Source organism: Olea europaea, unplaced genomic scaffold, assembly GCF_002742605.1.
Source record: "Olea europaea var. sylvestris unplaced genomic scaffold, O_europaea_v1 scaffold424, whole genome shotgun sequence".
NCBI lineage: Eukaryota > Viridiplantae > Streptophyta > Magnoliopsida > Lamiales > Oleaceae > Olea > Olea europaea.
Window position 1 is genome coordinate 215,399 of NW_019262241.1, and position 22,186 is coordinate 237,584.

Here is a 22,186-nt window from a genome sequence, read left to right on the forward strand (position 1 = left end):
ACCCAAAAGAATGAAATGTACCCACTATTTGTAGGATCAATAATCAAGTAGTAGAGTTTAATTTAAACTCAAACCAAACTCTTTTAACTCTACAAGGATTCCTTCATGCGCAAGACTTCAAAGCCGACTATAAATTGGAGACCAAATTCTGTAAGAATTCTGCTCTCAACTTTAATTAGAAGTCTTCCATACACTAACTAACTTTTTATTATTTACAATAGAAGTCTTCCAACTTTTGACTTTTGAGTTAATTACCCAACAAAATCTTTGCACAACTAAAGACCAGAATAATCCCAACTAAAGTATAGAAACCATTAACATAAATTGAAGCAATGCATGAGAGATAATAAAGGCAGAAGGCATCCTGGTGTGGTTTATTTCGGTCCTAATATTGAATGATTATGAGTGATTTCCAACTAATAAATGAGGAATTTGTGTTTTTTTGCTTGATTAGGAAAACTCCTGCCTTGTTGCAAAGAATGATAGTGGTGCGTAATGAAAACTTTGTTTTCTGTGGTTTATCAAATAAAGGTGAGGAAAGTTGAATGAAAGAAAATGACTACAGAAAATTCAAGTTGAGAAACATGAAACCAGACTGAGACTGTGGAATTTCATCCCTGAGGAAATAAGCAGAGCCGAGAGGCTTCCTCTCCGACCATTTTCATAGGGATGGAAATTGCAGCAAAAAAAGAGAGAGTCTACATGTTCAGAAAATTGATTTATAGAATTTTTACATAATACACACAACATGGGGGTGAGTGATATTTTTGGACAATATTTTAAATACGTGGAGTCCGCCCACATGTTTCACATCTATAGCTATTCTGTGAAACCATTTGCTGTACAAATGGTTTAAGGCGCAAAAAATTTCATTCTAGAAATGTAAACTGGGGACCCCTTATGGTATTTTTGTAGGGTTGAAAATCAAAGGGAAATAGTCTCGTCTGTGCGAAATGTAAAGGTACTAGAATATGAAGCTTGCTAGTTTTGTACAACTTAAGGGCAATTAAAGGATTCCTGGGTATAAATGCCACCACAAAAAGAAGAGGATTTAGAGACAGAAATATTCATTGTTGATGGTTAGAAATCCATTGGTAATACCTTTTAGTAAAAGAATCCACCTGTCGGTATATTCGAAAGTGAAAGCCACGAATTATATAGGCCTTTGGTAAAGTAGCGATGAAAAATATTCGTTGGTATTTAACGATGATTACTTCTGTAGCTAATTAACGACATTAGCTACAAATTTTCCGTAGCAAATTACCTACGAGTTAATTTCATTGATGATTAGCGACAGAGTGTCGTTATTTCCGCCGCTAATTTGGATTATATAATTTTAAAGAAAAATTATCAAGTAGCGATAGGATTTACTGATGCAGTTGTTCTGCACGCCCAGGCTCAAAGCCAGGGCTAGATAGGGGGACCCAGTGGCGCCCCCCTATTTGGCTTTAAACCTGAGCAATAAGTATTTTTCTTATTGATGGGTGCAACACCGTCTTAGATTGAATGATACTTCATTCACTGGGGATATTCTACACTTGTGATTTTCACGATTATGAGCCGTTGGTCACCGCCCCTAGCGCTCCACCATGTGATGGTCACGCCAATTGCCATCACCATTGTACCATTTATCTAACAATTAATATGAAAATCTGGAAGCAGAAGCTGTGAAATTGGCCACCATAAGGCATAGAAAATGGCCTTAAACAATCACAATTCCATTCTAGATATATAATAAATATATGGATAATATTAATATCTATTCATGTAAATAGATAATTATCCAAATACGCATATAAACAAAATTATAGCTGACAAGATTGTCATAACTATAGCAGAATATAAATGATCAAAATGTCCAACAGAAATAGTAAAAAGAGACAAACCCCATTTATATATATGCAGCATCCTGCACGTTACTCTTTAATGGGTATTATATAGTTTGATGTTCTTGTACCCGAAAAGAAAAAGAAAGAAAAAATATAGCTGGTTTGATATATCACTGTATGCAAAATGTCATTGCATGCGTATACTTATTCAATAATATTGGACTCCAGAATTATCCAATTTATTTTCCTCTGGTTTCTGAAGAGTCTCTTGCAAAGCTTGACGTCTCTGAAGTCACAAGGCTCCTGGTTTCCACACTTGGCACTGCTGAATTCTGATGGGACTGAAACTATAATTGACAAGTTTTAGCATTGTTCCCTACTTTTTCATATATTATCATACTAAAAAAAATTAAGAATGTTAACCATGGTACCTCTTCATGATAAACTTGGTCGAAATGAAGAGTTTTCTGGCAATGTCTTTGATTCATTATCATTTCAGCTTCTTGTTGTTTACCAGAAAAATTCTGAGTCAGACAATCCCTGTCTGGAAAACTAAAGAAATCATCCAATGGGTATCTAGAGTTTGAAGAAGAATTCGAGGTCGTACTCGCATTACTTTGACCACACACAAAGTTCTCATGATATTGCTCATGGGAATCTACTATTGGTGCAATATTTATATTTTCATGTCCTCGTCCACCATCATTTGGGTTTTCATTTGCAATATAGATGTTGGAACTTTGACCAGTTTCACGATGCTCTTTAATCAACAGAGTGTTCTTACTTGGAGGCATCGACCCAAATCTTCTTGGCTTTTTTCGGCTCAATACATCAATGTTTATAGAGTCCGCAGGAGAATTGTTTTGTTGAGATTTTCGCTCTTCAGGAGCTCGCCAATTGTTGTTCCGGCATTTCTACTTGACAAAAATCCCGAAAAGGGTATAAGATAGATCACAACAATTAACAAACTTTTTTTTTCTTTTTTCTTAGATATGGTGTGATGCTATTTAATATTACATAATAAATCATTAAATAAGTTGTGTACAATGTATAAAAAATTAATTTCTTAAACTAGAAAACTAACCTGAAGATGACTTGCTACCTGTGTTCTTGTCAGGCCGGGAACATTCATTAGCTCCAGAATCTCTTTAGGAAAACACCCTATTTTCGATCACCACATGTAATATATTTTAGTGTTATCTTGCTTATATATTTTTAGGAATACACTCATAAAAAAACATAATATAGTAGAGGTATAAATAATAGTGGATGCAAATTTGCATAATGTTCCAATTATAAAAGGTATTAAGGGAACAAAGATATACTTCCTTCACCAAGCTGCACAACAGCATCCATAAATTTTACATGAAGATCCTGAGTCCACTCAGTGCATACTTTTCTCTTAACGATATTGTTGATTATTTGATTTTCCGATTCAAATTCTTTGTCCAAACTGTTTTGTCCACATATGTTCTTCTTTCCAGTGTAATTGTTGTTCTGCATGTTGCTTCTCTCGTCACCAATTCCTTTAACGATATGATGGTTAGCGGCATCCATTCCCATAATTATTTCCATTTTTCTGTAAAGCTTCATTCTCTCTCTCAGCACATGTTGCCAAAGGCAATGTAACATGTCCACTGTAACTGGTTTCTTGATAGAGAGGAAAGCTCCATTTTTGAGAGCTCCCATTGCCAGGAAATCATTGTCATCAACTGACATCACTGAATAAAACGCAAAATTTAGATGGAAATCAATATATGAAATGCTTATATTTATTAGAAAAGATATTTGTTCGATGCTAAGTTTATTGATAAGAACACTTGTTTCTTTCTTTTCCATAAAATCTAATAATTGAATATGGGTTCTAATTTCTAACAAATCTAAAGCGGACGGCAAGAATCATTCCAAGTCATTCCATTAGGTTCATGTATTTCTATCCATTAAAACAAAAGATCAAATGCTAGTGTAAGAAATCCTTACAAATGATGGGTATGTCCATGTTAATTGCTTGTTCGAGGAGTTTGTATCCATGTAAGTCAGGAGAGTCGATATTTGCCATGACAAGATCAAAATGTGACTGTCCACTTGAAAGCATGGATAAAGCAGTCGACGCAAGTTCAACACAGGAAACTGAAAAAATCAACGTAGGAAAGCTAATTAGTCAAAAGGAAAATACAGAAAGAACTAAAAGGTACACCCTCTTATTAAAGAAATTATTTGGCTGTATTAGCTGTAAGTAGGGCTGGTCCTGTGATCATTGGGGCTCGAGGCGAAGTCTATACATTGGGCCCCTCCCGTCGAAATCAACGTAAATGCAAAATTCAAAGGTATATCTTGCATCATATTGTTAACTTAAAATTTAATATTAAAATGACAAACAAATATATTATTTCAAGAATATATCATGCAACTTAATGCCCAATGATTAACCTAAAAGAAATTACGAAATATCTCAATCATCTCACAATTAGAGTTTTCAATATTGTTACTATGTGCGCCTGTACAATTATTGATCATATAATAGTCAATCAAATAAGTAGACCAGACCACCATTATATAAGCTGATAAGGCTTCAAACATTTTCAACATATTCAATAACAAGTTAGGACAAGCCATTGCTGATCTGAGAAGTAAAATTTTAACGAAAATTATGGAATCACACCCTTGAGAATTTCATCGTCACAACTCACAAGTCTGAAATAAATATTTCATCATTAGACAATTCCCTATTGCTGCCTTATGCCAGTCGGGGATACTAAATAATAAATATATACCAAACGTTGTAGGTTCAAGTAGGACACACATTCTTGGATCAAGATGTGTTGAACAAATTCCCATTTTCCATTTTGCAAATTCAATAATATTTTCGATTATTTACGCAAAAATTTGAGCATTATGAATTTATAGAAACAATACAAAATTAAAATGACATCCAGACTCCAGAGTTGTCCCAAAAAATTTGTGATCTTGTCTTGATAAAATTAAAATGGATCGTCGATCGCACTGTCACATGCAGGAGGGAAAACGAATGAAAAACCAAAATTTCCTTTAACTCCCTAAACCATTTAAAAATAAATAAGAAGAAGAAGAGGACCAAAATCAGTCCTCCTTTGGTTTTGGGCTTGAGGCGTAGGTCTCAATTGCCTCGGCCTTGGACTGGCTATGGCTATAAGTGAAGTTTGGAAAATGGAAGACCTTATAATAATTAATAAAAAAGAAATTCATGACAAAAAGAGTAAGACAGCTTTTATTCCCCCCCCCCCCCCCCCCCCCCCCCCCCGAATTTTTTTTTTTTATTATAGCAACTTCCCTTTGATTTTTCTTTTCTTTGAAAAAATTGACTAAATAAACAAGTATAACTTTCTTAAGATGTCATAAAAGTTCATGATAATTTTTGGTATCAACTTGAAGTGGTTTAATCTGAGAGAAAAACTAAAATAATTTGTCGATTAAGGAGGCATTAAGATATAAAACATATTTTTCTGCGGGTAAAAGATTACGATGCTCTATAAACATTAATGAACCAGACAAGAAAAATGATTGAAAACCATATTAAAACATAAAATGGCAAGGTTGTTATTATGTATGGTATCATATTCTGATGTACAATGGTAAATATAAGTTTTATGCCTATATAAACTTAAATTTTTATATAATTATTCAAACCCAGTGATTAAAACTTACATCCAAGAGATTATCTTCGGTGACGTATACTTTCTGTAATTATGCTATCAGAACTTTGCTAGTATGCATGAAAAACAATAACCTTGAAATGATGTATTACTCTACTCAACCTTTCACAACTTTGCAAGTATGAATAATTTGCTATATCAATCGAATAATTCGAATGAGGTTTGAGAACCAAGCAAATGGGTAAATAAATTGCAACAAATAAGAAACGTTCAACAAAGTTGTATGAAGAAAGAATAATAGGTGTAACCATAAATAAATAGAAAGATAATTCAAAATGAAGAAAAAAGAAATTCAACCAACCAAATGTATATCATCATTTCATATCTAAACCACATATATGTAAGGAAATTGAATCGAACATCGAAAAGCACATTAGCTTCTATTGATATTATGTTCTATGAAAGTTAAATTAATTCTTAATACGTCTACCTTTGTATGAACATAGCTCTAACATTTTTGCAGTAGAAATCAAAAAACAAGAATCATGATCCACCAGCAACACATGAATCTCACGCAACACTGGGTGATATGAAGCCATAGAAGTGCTTTGACCATTATTTGTCCAAAACTCGCCAAATTCGAACATGATGATGAGAAATGCACTTTTGTATTAATTAGTTTTTAATAATGGAGAGAATTACACAGAGAGAGAAAGACAAGACAATTGCTAATAAAGAAAGAAGGATTTCAAGAGAGTGATATTTATAGATGTACTTGTCCATGTGATATTAAAAAGTGGAATTTCATTTGTAACGTATAAAGTGGACATGATAAAATTACTTGATTTGCTGTGTTGACTCTTTGCAAGACTACACAAGAATACTTAGGAAGTTAATCAATGCTTGTTATAATACATTCAATATATTTGGATATAAAAGGAAATGCGTCTTCAAAGGTCAAAATACTTTACAGACAATAATTTAATGGTTTGCTTATTTAGCTATGTTTGGCCCCTATTTTTCAAAACTCACTTTCAAACACATATTTTTCTATAAAATAATTTTACGCATAAACTGAGAATTTTTTTTTTTTTTTTTTTAACAATACATTCTCCAAACAATCACTATTGCAAAATATATTTCTTACCAAAATGAGGCTTGTAGTGGGCTTAAATTGTGAGTCAAAGGTGACCTATGATAGGCCAGTGGGGACAATTGCACCCCACTGGGCTAGGGAAAAAACTTAAGTAGGGTGGTCGCAACACGTGGCAGTGCGACCGCCCATCAATGTGCGCTACCTCGACAGGTAGGCCACCACACACTCCCAAGGTGTGTGGGCCATCTGTAGAGGTGGCACATCGGTGTTGGGCAGTCTCACCACGTGGATGGTGCGACCGCCCCACCAAAGTTTCTCTCTTGGGCTAGGCCTTTGCTCTATTTACTTCTTTTTTAAAGAAAATTAAATGGGGAAATTAGGCCATGTATGCTATTGACATCCGAACTCTGATATAGTATAAACAGCTCGCTAACCTCATCTCAGTTAAACGTAAGTTCGGCCCACACCCCCAGGTCGGAGTTACCCGCCATTATCTTAGAAAAACATCATAATTACCCCTCGTCACATCACCCTATCAATCAGATACACTTACCACAGGTGACGTCATCGCCGCCCGGAACAATCAATTCCAAGTTCTCGAACTCCAGCCCCTTACAAGTCATCATTACCTAGGTAATACATTGACACATGACCACTGGATTCATCGACCAATCACAGGAGAATTTGGCGCTTGAGTTTCGAGCTCGGCACTGTTGCTGATTTGATGTAATTTCGACTGAAACTATGTATAAATAGTCGAATAGGACCCTTATAAAAGCAGAGCGAATTCATATAACGACTTATGACATAATCACACTAAAATGATATCTTTGTGATCTTTTCTAAGCATCAATTGCTTTTTTTTCTTAAAGTTGGTTCAAAATTATCCTTGCTAATTTTGACATCAACAATTTGGCGCTAGAAGGAGGGCCTCTAATTGTGAAAAATAGTTTCATTCGCTCCAAAAAATTTCAAGAGCCATGAGCCATAGCTCAAGTTCCAGAAATCCATCTCACATCCACCCTCATGAAACGAATATACCACTGAGTTCTCCACAACGATAGGACCCTCAAATGATCGCAATGAGGGAAGCCCTGGAAAAATTGACAAATGCAGTGGGACGACTGGAAAGGAGCCAAGCCCATTTGTCCTCACCAGATATCTAGGTGGAATCCCCTATAAGGACAAAGGCAAAGTGTCCCCCCGCTAGGAGGACTCTCTACTTTTCAAGAGGAGAATCATCAAGAAGCCAAACCGATGAGACCAAAAGCAAGGAACCCGAGGTGAGAAGGACTGCAAGTGTGTTTGACAGATTGGGGACCCATCACTTGCTGACTCCTACGCAAGGACAAACCGACCTGAAACGTTCTTTGGAACAAACAGAACCGAACTAAGCGCCCTTAAAAAACGCATCGCCGAACTGGAGGCTAAAAATAAAGGTGGCACTAAAGGTTACCAAACCAAACGACATTCCCCCTTCACTGGGATGTCCTTATGAAACCACTCCCAGATCGTCGCATACGAAGGGGATAGGGATCCCCTCAGCCACCTTGACAAATACACCTCGTAGATGGAACTATAGGGGCAAGCAACGCAATCATGTGCCGGACATTTCCCCTGACTCTAAGAGACAAAGCCCAAAAATGGTTTAGAAGACTACACGAAAGGTCGGTAAAAGATTGGAATGATCTGGCCACGGCATTCTTAGCCTAGTTTATGGGCTCCAAGGCTAGAACTTCACCCAAAGAATGTCTAGTGAGCATCAAGCAAGGAAGAAGTGAATCCCTCAAAAGCTATCTGAGTAGGTTCAACAAGCAATTCATGGAAGTGGAAAAAATATCTGACGATGCAGCATTCATGGCCGTATTAGCAGGACTAAGACTCAAAACGAGATTCTGGTGGTCAGTACACGAGGACGATCCAATGACTTATCACGAGTTCCTAAATCGAGCTGAGAAATACATAAGCGTTGAAGAAGCAACCTCTGACCAAGAGGAAGCAAGACGCGAAATTGACCTCATTGATGTGGTGAAAGAAAAAAAACCAAGCCCAGTCCTCAACCAGAAAGAAAGAAGGACAATAGAGAAAGAGAATGTCCCAGGGCTCAGCCATACAAGTTCTGGGAGTACCACCCACTCAAAGCCTCTTTGGAAGAGGTATTCACGCAAGCCAATACAAAAGAAGCATTTCGCAAACCTATAGTCCTAAAGGATGGACAGGCCAGACAACGCCAGGGACAATACTGCCGATACCATAGGACGATGGGACATGACACTGATAACTGCCGGGACTTAAAAGAGGAAGTTGAATCCTTAATTCAAAGAAGTCAGTCACAGGAGTTTGTTGCCAAGCCAAAAGAAGCAGATCGACCTACGATGCAGCAGCCACTACTACAGGGGGCTCCCACACGAGCCCAGCAGGCAATCCCCAACCGTAACCCATTCCCACATGCCGAAATCAAAATGATGGTGGGCGAAAATCAGTATATCGAAGGATCCAGAAGGGCCAGGCGAAGGCAAGCCCGAAGTGCAAAAATCGTACCGAACTACTGGAACTAAACCCCTAAGACTAGCTTAGACCCTGAATCATTTTGGTTCACGAAAGAAGATTTTGAAGGAATCCTTCAAAGCCAGAGTGACGCCCTGGTAGTCACAATGACGGTTGCTAGAGTAAAAGTCCACCGTACTCTAGTGGACAATAGAAGTTCGGTCAACATACTGTACTCACGAACCTTGAGGCAGTTGGAAATATCAGTCCGTTACCTCCAACAGTATCCAAGGAAGCAACAGGGATTTTCTAGGGATCCTATCGAAGCCCTAGGTCAGATCGTCCTTATTGTGGAGCTAGGTGAAGCTCCTCGCCAAAGAAGAACCCTAACGAATTTTGTGGTGGTCAATTTACCGTCCAATTACAATGAAATATTGGGATGGCCCATTTTGCACGAACTAAAGGCTGTCATGTCAATTTATCATTATTACGTGAAATTTCCCACCCCTTACGGGACTGGAATTATCCAAGGAGATTAAGCCACTGCAAGGGCCTGCAACGTCGACCTGCCAAGGCCACAAGTCCACAGGCTAAGAAATAGGACGAACACACAAGTCGAGGAAGCCAGACCAAAGAGACCAATCATTGCAGATCTCTCGGAGATCGACATAACGGAAAAGAATATCAAAAAAGCCACAGATGAGCAATTATCCTTTGACGAGAAGGAGGTGAATCCACATCCTTACCACAGAGTTATGGTAATCTCATTGCCTGTAGCCGGGGTAACCATCCCCAAAGTCTTGGTGGATATAGGAAGCTCTCTGAACATCCTATTTAGTCGCACCCTTAAATGGATGGGTGTCTCTGCTAACTTTCTTTGACCTTACCCAAATATGGTCCTAAGTTTTAGCGGAGCTTTGACTTCTACCAAAGGATCAATCAAACTCAAAGTTGAGTCTGGACCAGCACCTCGGCAGTTGAAGACAAACTCCGAGTTCGTGGTGTTCGACACCCCCTCCCCTTATGACGTTGTGATGGGATAGCCCCTACTCTTCAGCCTGAGAGCAACAGTTTCCATATATCACTATTCTATCAAGTTCTCCACACCCCATGGTGTGGGAGAAGGCAAAGGAAACAAGGAGCTCGCTGAAAGATGTCAATGGAAAACCTATGCCAGCCATCAACGCAGCTCCCTAGGAGTACATATGGCAAACATATGGGAATCCGAACTCATTCCCTTAGACCCACGGACTAGGATCTAAGGCAGAGAACTTGTTGAGGAACTAGAAGGAGCTCGAGTCTGAGCCAAGGACTAAACAAAGGAGCTCAAAGTTGGGTGCGAGTTGCAGCCCTCCACCCGAAGCAAGATTGTGGCTTTCCTTAAAGAGAACCTCGATGTCTTCGCCTGGGATCACAGTGACATGAGAGGAATAGATCCTAATATTGCATGCCACAAATTACAGGTGGATCCTACAGTTCGACCAAAGCAGCAAAAATGACGACCTCTGAACCCTGAAAGATATGAAGTACTCAACAAAGAGGTGCGAAAGCTGTTGAACAACAGTTTCCTCCGTGAAGCCAAATACCCGAAGTGGGTCTCGAATTCGATCCTTGTGAAAAAGCACAACGGAGATTGGAGGGTATGTATAGATTTCACCGATCTCAATAAAGCATGCCCCCAAAGACAACTTTCCATTGCCAAGAATAGATCAAATGGTGGATGCCACCACCGGATATGAGCTACTTAGCTTCATGGACGCATATTTCGGGTACAACCAGATACCGATGTACGGCCTGAATCAGAAACATACCTCGTTTGTAACTGATCGAGGTCTTTACTGCTACAGAGTAATGCCATTCGGTCTCAAAAATGCTGGTGCCACCTACCAGCAACTTGTGAATTCCATATTTTTCCAGCAGATCAGAAAGATAATGGAAGTGTATGTTGACGATATGCTGGTCAAAAGCATCAAGGCCAAGGACCACTGTCAACACCTAACCGAAATGTTTGATATACTGAGGAAGTATGGAATGAAGTTGAACCCGAGGAAATGTACTTTCGGGGTCAGTTCTGGAAGATTTCTAGGTTACATTGTAAACAATCAAGGAATCAAGGCAAACCCTGAAAAAATACGAGCTATCATCCAAATGAAGCCTCTAACCAAACCTAGAGAGGTACAAAGTTTAACTAGAAGGGTTGCGGCCCTTAGTTGGTTTGTCTCCAAATCTACGGACCACTGCAAACCCTTCTTCGACACGTTACGAGGAGGAAAGAAGTTCGAATGGACCAAAGAATGCCAGGATGCCTTTAACGAGCTAAAGAGAAAACTAGCCCGACCTCTGGTGGTTTCAAAACCTTAGGCAGGCGAGGCCCTGAAGGTATATTTATCTGTTTCAGAGCATACCATTAGTTCCATTCTAACTTGAGAAGAAAATGGCGTTCAACATCCGGTCTATTACGTAAGCAAAGCGCTTCACGAAGTCGAGCTTAGATATTCGCCTGTAGAAAAATCGGCATTCACCCTGCTGATGGCAGCGCGAAAACTAAGGCCATATTTCTTGGAACACTCCATTGAGGTCCCTACCAACTCTCTATTGAGGTAAACGCTACAAAAGCTTGACACCTCTGGACGGATGGTAAAATGGGCAGTAGAACTCGGACAATTCAACATCAAATAATGCCTCGTTCCTCCATAAAGGGCCAGGCACTCGTCGACTTTGTCTCTGAGTTCTGCAATGTCCCAATTGAAGAACAGCAGAAAGAAACCCCTTGGAAACTTTATGTCGACGGTTCATCCATCGGAGAACGATCTGGAGCCAGCATTGTTTTAATCAGCCCCGATCATTGTATTTTTTGCGAAGCCTTGCCATTTGACTTCAAAGCCTCAAATAATGAGGCTGAGTACGAATCTCTCATTGCTGGAGCAATGATGGCCTCAGGACTAGGGATCTCAGACCTAATCCTACACAGTGACTCCCAATTAATCGTGAATCAGGTCAATGGTGTATATATGGCAAAAGAAGACAAGATGGACAACTACCTACGAGTTATGAAAAAGGAAGTTGAAAGATTCAACACCACCCAGGTCAAACAAATTTCCCAATCTCAGAACAATCATGCCAATGCACTGGCCCGCCTAGCCACCAATGAAGGAATTTAGGAGTTTGATAGCATCCCTGTAGGAAGAATATCCCTACTGTCCACCGAACTGGATAAAGTGGTCCTTATGATGATAGATCCCAAACGAACTTGGCAAGACGAGATCATTGCTTACCTGAAAATCGAAAAATATCTCGAAAACTCTGCAGAGGCTAGAAAGCTCCGAACAAGGTTGGCCAGGTACACTCTCATTGATAATATACTATACAGATGAGGATATTCCACGCCCTTGTTAAGGTGCTTGAACGAAAAGGAAGCTCAGCACGCCCTGCAGGACGTTCACGAAAAAATATGTGGAAACCATTCCGATGGACTCTCACTAGCTCACAAGATCATACAACAAGGATACTTTTGGCTTGCAATAAGCTGAGATTTCCTTGAATTTGTTAAAAGATACGATAAGTGCCAGCGCCTCGCCCCCATCATAAATACTCCACCCCGCGAACTAAACTCAGTAATAGCACCTTGGCCCTTTGCAAAATGGGGGATTGACCTAATTGGACCTATGCCCATTGAAAAGGAGGGATAAAATTTGCTATCGTCGCAGTGGATTACTTCACTAAATGGGTCGAGGCAGAGCCCTTTGCCACCATCACCGAACAAAAAACAACCAACTTTTTGTGGAAATCAGTGATCTGGAGGTTCGGGATACCTCATTCTATTGTTACGGATAATGAAAAACAGTTCGACAACGTACGAATTTCAGATTTTTGCGAAGAGCTCGGCATCAAGAAACATTTCTCATCACCAAACCATCCACAGGCAAACGGCCAAGTTGAAGCCATTAACAAGATTATTAAGCACACATTGAAAGTAAAACTCGACTTGTTTAAAGGAGGATGGGCCGAAGAACTCTGCAGTGTGTTATGGTCTTATCGTACTACTGCAAGGACAAGCACAAGAGAAACCCTGTTCTCACTGGCTTTTGACATATAGGCCGTGATCCCACTAGAAATCAAAATTCCTTCGCTGCGCATAACTGATTACAACGAAGAAAGGAACCCCATAGCTCTTCGCACGAAACTCGACCTAACCGAGGAAAAAAGGAACAACGTTGAACTTAAGAATGCCGTTTACAAACAGCGGAACGCCAAATAATATAATCAAAAAGTGCGAAAAAGAGAATTTGAGGTAGGATCTCTCGTCTTACGAAAGGTATTCCTCCCCACAAGAGAGATCGGCAGTAGATGCCTCGGTCCGAATTGGGAAGGTCCCTATCTGATAACGAAGGTCCTGCAAAAAGGGGTATATGAACTGGAAGACTTGGGGGTAGATCCTTACCCATCCTTGGAATGCCGAACACCTTAAACAATACTATCAGTGAACGGAAAAAGCCCCCTTGTAATGTCAATCACATCAATAAAAAGGGACTTCCTATTTTTGAACATTTTATTCAGCAATATGTCAGAATCTCATAAAGCCCTGCTCCATACGCAGGCCGATCTAAAGTCGTATGTGCTGCGAAACTTAGTGAAAAATTCCTCCTAAGGAATCTCATAAAGCTCTGCTCCATACGCAGGCCGATCTTAGGTCGTATGTACTGCGACACTTAGTGAAAAATTCTTCCTAAGGAATCTCATAAAGCTCTGCTCTATACGTAGGCCGATCTAAGGTCATATATGCTACGACATTTAGTGGAAAATTTTGCCTAAGGAATCTCATAAAGTCTTACTCCATACGTAGGCCGATCTAAGGTCGTAGATGCTGCGATACTTAGTGGAAAATTCCTCCTATGGAATCTATAAAGCCCTGCTTTACACGCAGGACGAGCTAAGGCCATACGTGGTACTACATGCAGAATGAGCTAAAAATGCCCAATGTATATGCCTGATTTGGAAAGCGAGTACTGCACAACTAAGTAAAATTCATTCAAAATAATTCTACATGCTATTGTAACGCTCTTACAATTTTTGCTAAGTCTGTGAGGAAAAACCGTACTGAACATAAACAATTATCCATTCCAAAAAAATGTCATAAACAGTCAAAACAAAGTTCAATATCAAGTCAAAAACAAATTGACAAACTAAAATACCAAAAATCAATGTTTTTAATCGCCTAAGGGTCTTGGGGGGCTGGGGTAGTATCTTTAACATCCTGAGCTGCCAGTAATACCCGAAGTCCAGCAGACTCCGACAACCTCCGCAACTCCTCCTTCTGTCCCTCTAGTGCCTCATCCATAAAGGCCATATCAAGATCAGGCCTCTCATTCTTGATGTGCCCCACCAACTCCTCCAGGGCTACCATGTAGACGGAGGACTTAATCCAGGCCTCCACCGCTCTATCAATCTTGGCCTTAGCCTCTTTAGCCCTTTATGTGGCTTGCCTCACCCTTTCATTGGCCTCTTATGCCTTCTGGATGGCCTCTCTGACTTTGCCGCACTCCTCTTTTGCCCGAGCTCTGACCTCTTCCTCCGAGGCCTTCAACGCCTTGATCTCCTCCATCAATCTCTCCTCGACATCAAGCCTAGAGTTCAGCTCGATCCCCATCTAGTTTAGCTTCTCTTCATATTCCTTCTCCCTCAGAGCGAACTGGGCTTTTTCAACCTCCATGGTATTGTACAGATTGAAGGCCTGATCTTTTGCCTCTATGAGTTTGTCCAGCTCGGACTTCACCTGTTTTTCAAAAATCAAAAATTAAGTAAGTCATTAAAATAGTTATAAAATTAATCAAAAATCAAGTAAGATATATACCTTATCTGCCACTGCCATCATATATAAAACTGATCGGTGGCCATGGAGCTAAGCAGTGACCAAAGCCTTACCAATGGGCATCTCGATCAAATAGCGCTGCTCTATCTCACCCCAGCTCTGGGCAAGTAGATTGGTCGACTCCCTCAAAGGTGAAGTGAGTGCGGCAGTCATTCCCCTGGAAGGAAAAGGAGCTCGGAGATAGTCCAAAAATATTTCTGGTCCGTGTCCCACCAGACTTTCCCAGCTCGATCTCTGTAAATCTGGACACCAATCCTGCAAGTTCGCAAAACTGGTCCCGACAGCAGAAAGGGCAATTGGGGATGGCAACGAAGGGGACGACAGGCTCGGGCTCGGCAAAGGCACCACCTCAGGAACTCTCAGTGATGCCGGGGCCGTAGATCAGTTCCTCTTCAATGGAACCTCATCCTCCACCTCTTTAGAACGGCTCTCCATCCGTTCTGAGACTTCTCTCTTCTTTCTCTTAGTCGCAGCCGTGCCTTAGTTGCCTTGTAGCCCTGCATTTCTTCCTGATGATCTAAGGAAATAGTGAAACGCTAAAAAAAATGTATATACATAAACAAATCACAAACTGCGAATGAAGATCAAAATATTACCTGAACTGGATGGAGCCGAACTTGAAGCTCGTACTTGCAGCAATCTGGCCCGGTATAAGTTCGAATCTGAGATTACAAACTTACAGGACCTTTACTTTTTAGGTAATGATCTTATTACCTTAGCTCGTCTCTGTGTATCTTTAGTTAACGTCTCCTTCTTGTAATCTGCACAAAGAAAAATACCGAGGTCAGTACTTCGTCAAACATACGCCTTGCTAAAAGACTAAAACCTAAAAAAGACACTTACATAACGAATGATAGAGCCTGGGAACCACGTCCTTCCTATTCACCTCGGCAGAATGAAACTACCACTCCCCTGTATATAAAACCATTATTCCTTCCATTTCTTAATTGAGGAAGGGGTGTCTAACACTAGAGAACCTCCAGTCCTGAGCCTAACGCTTGTGTATCACGAGCCCGAGTTCTTCCCATCCTCCTTAAAAGTAAACAGAGAATCGAACTGCTGGACACTTAGCTCGGGATTCCCCATTTGTTTCCACAGAATAAGGGTGGCTATTAAGGTTTGCCACCCGTTAGGGCATAACTGCGTGGGAGCTATGCCCCAAAAAGAAAGGAATTTATGAATCACCCTAGGAAAATGAAGCCTAAGGCCAGCATGAAGGATAGCCGAGTTCAGAGCAACACATCCCTCAAGAGGAGTGTCATCTCGGTTAGATGGCTCTGGTATTATCATAACTACTGAACTAGGAATGGCGTATTTAGCTCGCCAGCTGGCTAACACATCCCCTGTCACAATCGACCTCTATGAACTCGCCACCCACTCCCCAGAATTACTCTCATCAACATCCTTACTGGATCTACCTGCTCCCTTGGAACCCTCACGTCCTAAGTCCATCACAGGACGCCCTAAGTCAGTCAGGTTAATTACGAAAATAGGAATGGGGGTAAAAACTTCCCTACAACTAGAAGACGAACTCGTCGAGAAGGAGAGTGACTCTTCCTGCTGGTTGCCTCAGGAATGAACTCTAGACTCGTCCGAACAATGTATAAACTAGGAAAAGAAGCACAAACTGAAAGGAGGCAGCAGATAAGAACAGAAGGATACCTGGGAGACGAACTGGGAAAACGACCTCACTCGAATATGGGAATATGAGCTTAGGAAATCGTCCAAAAATTTGAGAAAGAAAAACCAGCGAACTAGGAAGAGAAATGATCGACCAAAAATGAATTTAAAGAAAGGGAAGATGAGAGGGTGCGATCTGAGCTGTTCATCCAGAAATAGAAGGAAAATATCAACGGTCCAAAAGTCTGGGAGACAAAATGACGTAGTTTTGGCCAAGCTTGCTGAAGAAGATACTTATAAATGGCGTACAGCTCATCCACCTCAAATGATGACACTTGTCACAGCAATAAATGTACTTCTTGGAGAAAGCATCACTGAGGTTAGCCCTCCATACGGTAGAGTTGACCTGAGGGGTAACTGTTGACATCCGAACTTCGATCTAGTATAAACAGCTCGCTAACCCCACCTCAGTTAAAACATCATGATTACCCTTTGTCACATCACCCTATCAATCAGATACACTTGCCACAGGTGACGTCATCGCCGCTCGAAACAACCAATTCCAAGTCCTCGAACTCCAGCCCCTTACAGGTCTTCATTACTTGGGTAATACATTGACACATAACCATCGGCTTTATCGACCAATCGCTAGAGAATTTGGCGACCTGAGTTCCGAGCTCAGCACTGTTGTTGATTTGATGTAATTTCGGCTGAAACTATGTATAAATAGTTGAATAGGACCCTTGTAAAAGTAGAGCGAATACATATAACGACTTATGACACAATCACACTAAAATGACATCTTTGTGATCTTTTCTAAGCATCAATCGCCTTTTTTTCTTAAAGTTGGTTCAAAATTATCCTTGCTAATTTTGACATCAACATATGCCTTTCAAGTTACCGAAAATAGGTTATTTTTTCTATTGGGTTCTAAATCAAATTTGAAGTGACTTTCAATTGATAGTGGAACTACACGTGAAAAGTGGTTGGGAAAGATACATCTTGAAATGGAAAAATTCTCTCACTGAAAATAACATCACGACATATAAACGGTGTAAATCTCTATGTCGTATATGTAGCATCCCTTTTGACCATAGGAATATCAAATTTGTCACTCCGATCAAACATATGCTTTATATGAGCATTATAAAGAAAAGTAAGACATCTAAAGATACTAAGATTGGGATATGCTGGTGATTTTTGAACAATACTTCATGAGGAGATTTACTATCTAGCAATGATGTGTAGAGTTAAATAGTTAAATATGCATTAGTTGTGAATGCATTCTCTCTGAAATATGTTAGGTAGTTTGAAAATAAAATTTCTTGTAATGTTCTTGGGTAATTAGTGGAGTAGATGCAATGGCGCGATTATTGGATTGTGAATGGTCTGAAGAGAAATGGTTCTCTCTGAAAGAATTAATTTGTCTATCAGTAAGATAGCCATTACGCTTGTAGAAAAACTCCATCGTGTGATTATCAAAATCACAGTAACTAAAAAGTAATTTTTATCTTTCACTTTTGGCACATTTCACCATTGAGAAAGCATATTTCCTCGAGCACCTTTGATATTGTTGTCATTCTAGACTTCGGAGACATAGAAGATTCACTAGCTTCTTTGCCGACATTCACTGTGCTGGCTATAAGTACGCAGTGACAATAAAAGATGAAGAATCTATTTCTTTTTGCCGTACAAAATTATATTTTGGTCTGTGTTGCTCGGACTCTCTAAAGAAGCATCAATGTCAACACGACATGACATGAACACTGATACAGGATATGAATCGGATATCTCATTTTACACTCGGACACGACAGCAAAGGGATGAAGATGGCGGAAGGAGAGTCTTGCTTCTCTGACTTTGCATTGGCAGCAGCAAAATTTGCAGAGAGAGAGAGTTAGAGACAATGTATTGGGAAGATGATGAGTTTTGGAGTGTTAACTGGGCTCTTGTGAAGTCCAATGAACGGAGTTAATGAGTTTTCGTTTAAAATTCAATTTAATTTACTTCGAGTTTATTTTTCTATAAATTTTTTATTCATTATATTTTATTTCTGTGAACATTCACTATATGAAAAAAGGCCTTTTGCAACACGTGAAAGACAACGTCCATTAATTGCATGTTGTTAAAAAAGGTTTATCGCAACATTCAGCAAGTGTATGTTACCATTGATTCGCTAAATTGAGTTTTGACAATGTTTTTTTAACGAATGTTGCTAATACACCTTTTTGCAACGTTTGGGGGTCCATTTTTGTAAAAAAAAAAAAAAAAAAAAAAAAAAAAAAAATTTTTTTTTTTTTTTTTTTTTACAAAAATGGACCCCCAAACGTTGCAAAAAGGTGTATTAGCGCATGGCTGTTAATGTCTTAGCAATAGGCAATGCGCATTGCCGTTAGATATTTTGGCAACATACATTTGAATGTTGTCATTAATATTTTAGCAAAGTGTTGCCGTTAAATGTTTTAACAATGCACATATGAATATTGTCATTAATTTTTTCGAAACTTTCATTGGATTTTGTCGTTAAATATTTTAGCAACGCGTATTTGAGCGTCACCATTAATCTTTTAACAAAGTACATTGCATGTTGCCATTATTTATTATAGCAATTTAATGGGTCTAACCCAAAATAAAGTGAATCCAGTCCATCAAAAGATCCAACTCACAATAAAATATAATTAAAAAATTAATTTATTTTACAAAAATACACAAGCCCTAGAATGATTTTTCACTACTTCTTCCTTCCATTGACAGCTCTCCAACAAAATCAGAATCATTTCAACACCTTTTTTTTAGTTATAATTTTTTTCCTTTTATTTTCTCCCTCAAGCACAGAAAAACCACTCCCTCGTTTCTCTTCTAATTCTCACTCATCACGCATGAATGCTAGAAAATTTTGATCACTCTCTTCTCAAACAATAATTTACCCTAATTTGTCTTTTCACGCACAACCCCATTCCCTCATTTTCGGAGATAAGACTACCAACATGGAAGGAGAGAGAGACCAACAAGCGGGGAGAGAGGCGGCGGAGGGCAATCGTTGCTCAGATCTTCGTCGGCTTGAGGATGTACGGTAGTTACAAGCTCCCCAAGCACTATGATAACAAAGAGGTTCTTAAAGCTCTATGTAATGAAACGGGTTGGATCGTTGAAGAAGATGGAATATTTTATAGAATGGTACTGTTCAAATTCATTTCCTCTGATTATGCAATTTCTGATCAATTTTTTAAACATTACTTTTATGGTAAATTTGGCATCATGTACTCTTCATTTTAATTTTATGCACCATTTGGACGAGTTTTAAGAATTCTGATGCTGGGATCCTTTTACAGGCATCTGTCAAAAAGGAAAACCAGAAATTGTTCTTTTTTTTTCTAAAAAAAAAAAAATGCAGTAATGAGATTTGTATGCTTCTTTGGAGCTTCAGAGGGTAGAGATTATTATCGTGTTGTGGGAACATTCAGTATAGCCTTGTATATGTAATCGAAGCAATATACTTAACTTGTGGATTTTCTAATAAGATGCAAGATGGCTATGTGACATTCCAGAGATTAAGCTGTCTTACCCAACGAATATTATATGAAATTAAGCTGCATTTGAAGCAAAAATATATCAGAGTGTTTTCTTCAGTCCTTTACATGTCTACAGCATAGCTGTAAATATTGAGGATAATGCCTACTGGAGGCTATTGTCTATAGTGACATTCTTAATAGAAGAAATTCTCTTCAGCTCTCATCTTCTATGAATTGAGAGAGAGAGACTTTCTACGTGATGTGAAATGGGGGATGAAATGAAAGAATAGATAGAAATTACATGCAATGAGATTAAAAAGGGAAGGTTCTTTTGTAAGTTCAATTAGTAGAAGTGAGGTTTATTTGAAATCTTCAATCATACTTGTTCTTCCACTTTAGTTTATTGTTCGAACGACTCATAAAATTTAAGTTTGTGTATTCCCAGAGTAATCACAACAACCAAGGCAGGAGGAGAATGAGAGGTAGAACTTTTAGAGCTGAAAGAGAAGATAATATTGGAAGAACAATTTATGTTTTTGACATCGATCACAATGTAAGCGAAGATTAATGGGCTTGCATAACTCTATCAATCTTTTACAATCCATATTGATACAATTTACTTGCTTCGTATATTCAGCAGCTACGGACAAGTAAGTTCCTCATTCTGATTGTTGTTTGATTAGTCTATGCACAATACAGATATCGAAACTCACTAAAGATATGATAGAGGTGGATGGAAGTTGTTGTTTGATTGAGATGTAATTTATCTTCTTCATCTAAGAAGAGATTATTTGTGTAGAACACAATTTGGAGATGAATATGATATCATAATACTATGGTCATATTGCAAGTTTGGCAGACTACACTCTGAGGAGATGGTCGTGGAGTTGTTCTGCATCAAATTATAATTAAAAGAAAAGGGATTAGATCGTAACATGAGGGTTTGGGGAGGGCCATGAGAGAAAAACGATTACCCCTGACTTATGGCTTCTTTGATCAGTGTAATTGTTTGATTTCCTAAAATGTACTTTGGCGTTAGTGAAAAAAAATATATTCATATATTCATGGTTAATGAAAAAAAAAATATATAATAACCAAACTTCATCGTAATTCTTTGTAGGAATATTCATATATCCTTCTTTATTTTTTTATACATGGCGTTAAGTTCTTTTCCAAATACTAGGTGGTTGAATGCACGGTGGTTGGTTGATGTTAAAAATAAGTATATGTAAATTTTCGAGAAATTCATCTTCCACACATGCATGTGCACACGTTTGTAGTCATTTATTCTTGTAAAGGTGCATGAGGGTACTTTTAAAAAGATTCATATTCTCAAAAATTGCTATTGAATTACATAATATTATTGCAAAACGTTCTTGTTTTAACCTCATCAACTCGGGGCAATTTTTTATGGTACATTTCAGCCTTTCTTGCAGAGAATTAGCAACTTTTTCAATGAGCTTGATCATGGATTTCACTTTGGCATCCATATTTGTTCACGAAACACACAATTTATATTTCCATTTTTGATATCATAGGCTCAAAACCAAGTGGAGAAAACATGTGTTATGCCAAAGTAACAGAGTTCAACATGGGGAAGGTCAATCAACAAAAGTATGATTTTGATTTTTGTATTATGCATGCTTTCTTTTGGATTTTGCTCACAATGTGACTCAGACTTCCACATGAAAGCAACAAGCAGCATAACATCCACCAAAGCAATAAGTGAAGCTTAAGTGAGCAACTGGGATGCACTCCAAGAGAAGCTTACAGCCTTTATTTTTGAGTTCATTCGGGTTATCATGAATATAAAAAATTATCTAATTATAGTTAATGTCTTGGCAAATAAGTACGTGAATCCAGAAATTCTTATCAATTGCTTTAATTGTATATAAGCAATGAAATCAACAGTTATTATGGGTCCAATTTATAATCCCTAACTCAAAGAGCTATAAAAAAACACACAAAACAAATCCACAGAGTTATAGTGGTTCAACATGAGTTTGAGATTTGAGTCACCTTCAATGTAAGAGTTACTACTACTTGACGTGACAGATTGTCACTATAACGATAAAGAAGATTAAAAAGGTTTCATACACCTCCCTGTCTTCTCTAATCTAAAACGCACCCCTCAACCCCTT

At 38.8% G+C, this 22,186-nt stretch overlaps 2 protein-coding genes across 2 annotated transcripts; one reads left to right on the forward strand and one right to left on the reverse strand.

Annotated features, from left to right (window-relative positions):
- Positions 1-2,068: 2,068 nt before the first annotated feature.
- LOC111387758 (two-component response regulator ARR14-like) lies at positions 2,069-4,445 on the reverse strand. Its single transcript, XM_023012340.1, has 6 exons — positions 4,274-4,445; positions 3,810-3,959; positions 3,155-3,550; positions 2,914-2,990; positions 2,261-2,743; positions 2,069-2,176 (listed from the first exon to the last, which is right to left on the reverse strand). The coding sequence occupies exons 1-6, from the start codon at positions 4,443-4,445 to the stop codon at positions 2,069-2,071; spliced, it is 1,386 nt and encodes a 461-aa protein (XP_022868108.1).
- Positions 4,446-19,274: 14,829 nt separating this feature from the next.
- Positions 19,275-21,953, forward strand: LOC111387771. The gene is made up of 4 exons (XM_023012360.1): positions 19,275-19,710; positions 20,491-20,598; positions 20,683-20,695; positions 21,584-21,953. Exons 1-4 carry the CDS (start codon positions 19,600-19,602, stop codon positions 21,715-21,717), a joined length of 366 nt encoding a protein of 121 aa, XP_022868128.1. The 5' UTR covers positions 19,275-19,599; the 3' UTR covers positions 21,718-21,953.
- The last annotated feature ends 233 nt before the right edge of the window (positions 21,954-22,186 follow it).

Excerpts from the sequence above, each read along its gene's own strand:
- LOC111387771 (XM_023012360.1), top strand. The coding sequence starts at position 19,600 with ATGTACGGTAGTTACAAGCTCCCCAAGCACTATGATAACAAAGAGGTT. Across the intron at positions 19,711-20,490 it reads ATGGAATATTTTATAGAATG|AGTAATCACAACAACCAAGG; the intron begins GTACTGTTCAAA and ends GTGTATTCCCAG.
- LOC111387758 (XM_023012340.1), bottom strand. The coding sequence starts at position 4,445 with ATGGCTTGTCCTAACTTGTTATTGAATATGTTGAAAATGTTTGAAGCC. Across the intron at positions 3,960-4,273 it reads TGAGATGATTGAGATATTTC|TTTCCTGTGTTGAACTTGCG; the intron begins GTAATTTCTTTT and ends TGATTTTTTCAG. Across the intron at positions 3,551-3,809 it reads CATGGACATACCCATCATTT|TGATGTCAGTTGATGACAAT; the intron begins GTAAGGATTTCT and ends CGTTTTATTCAG.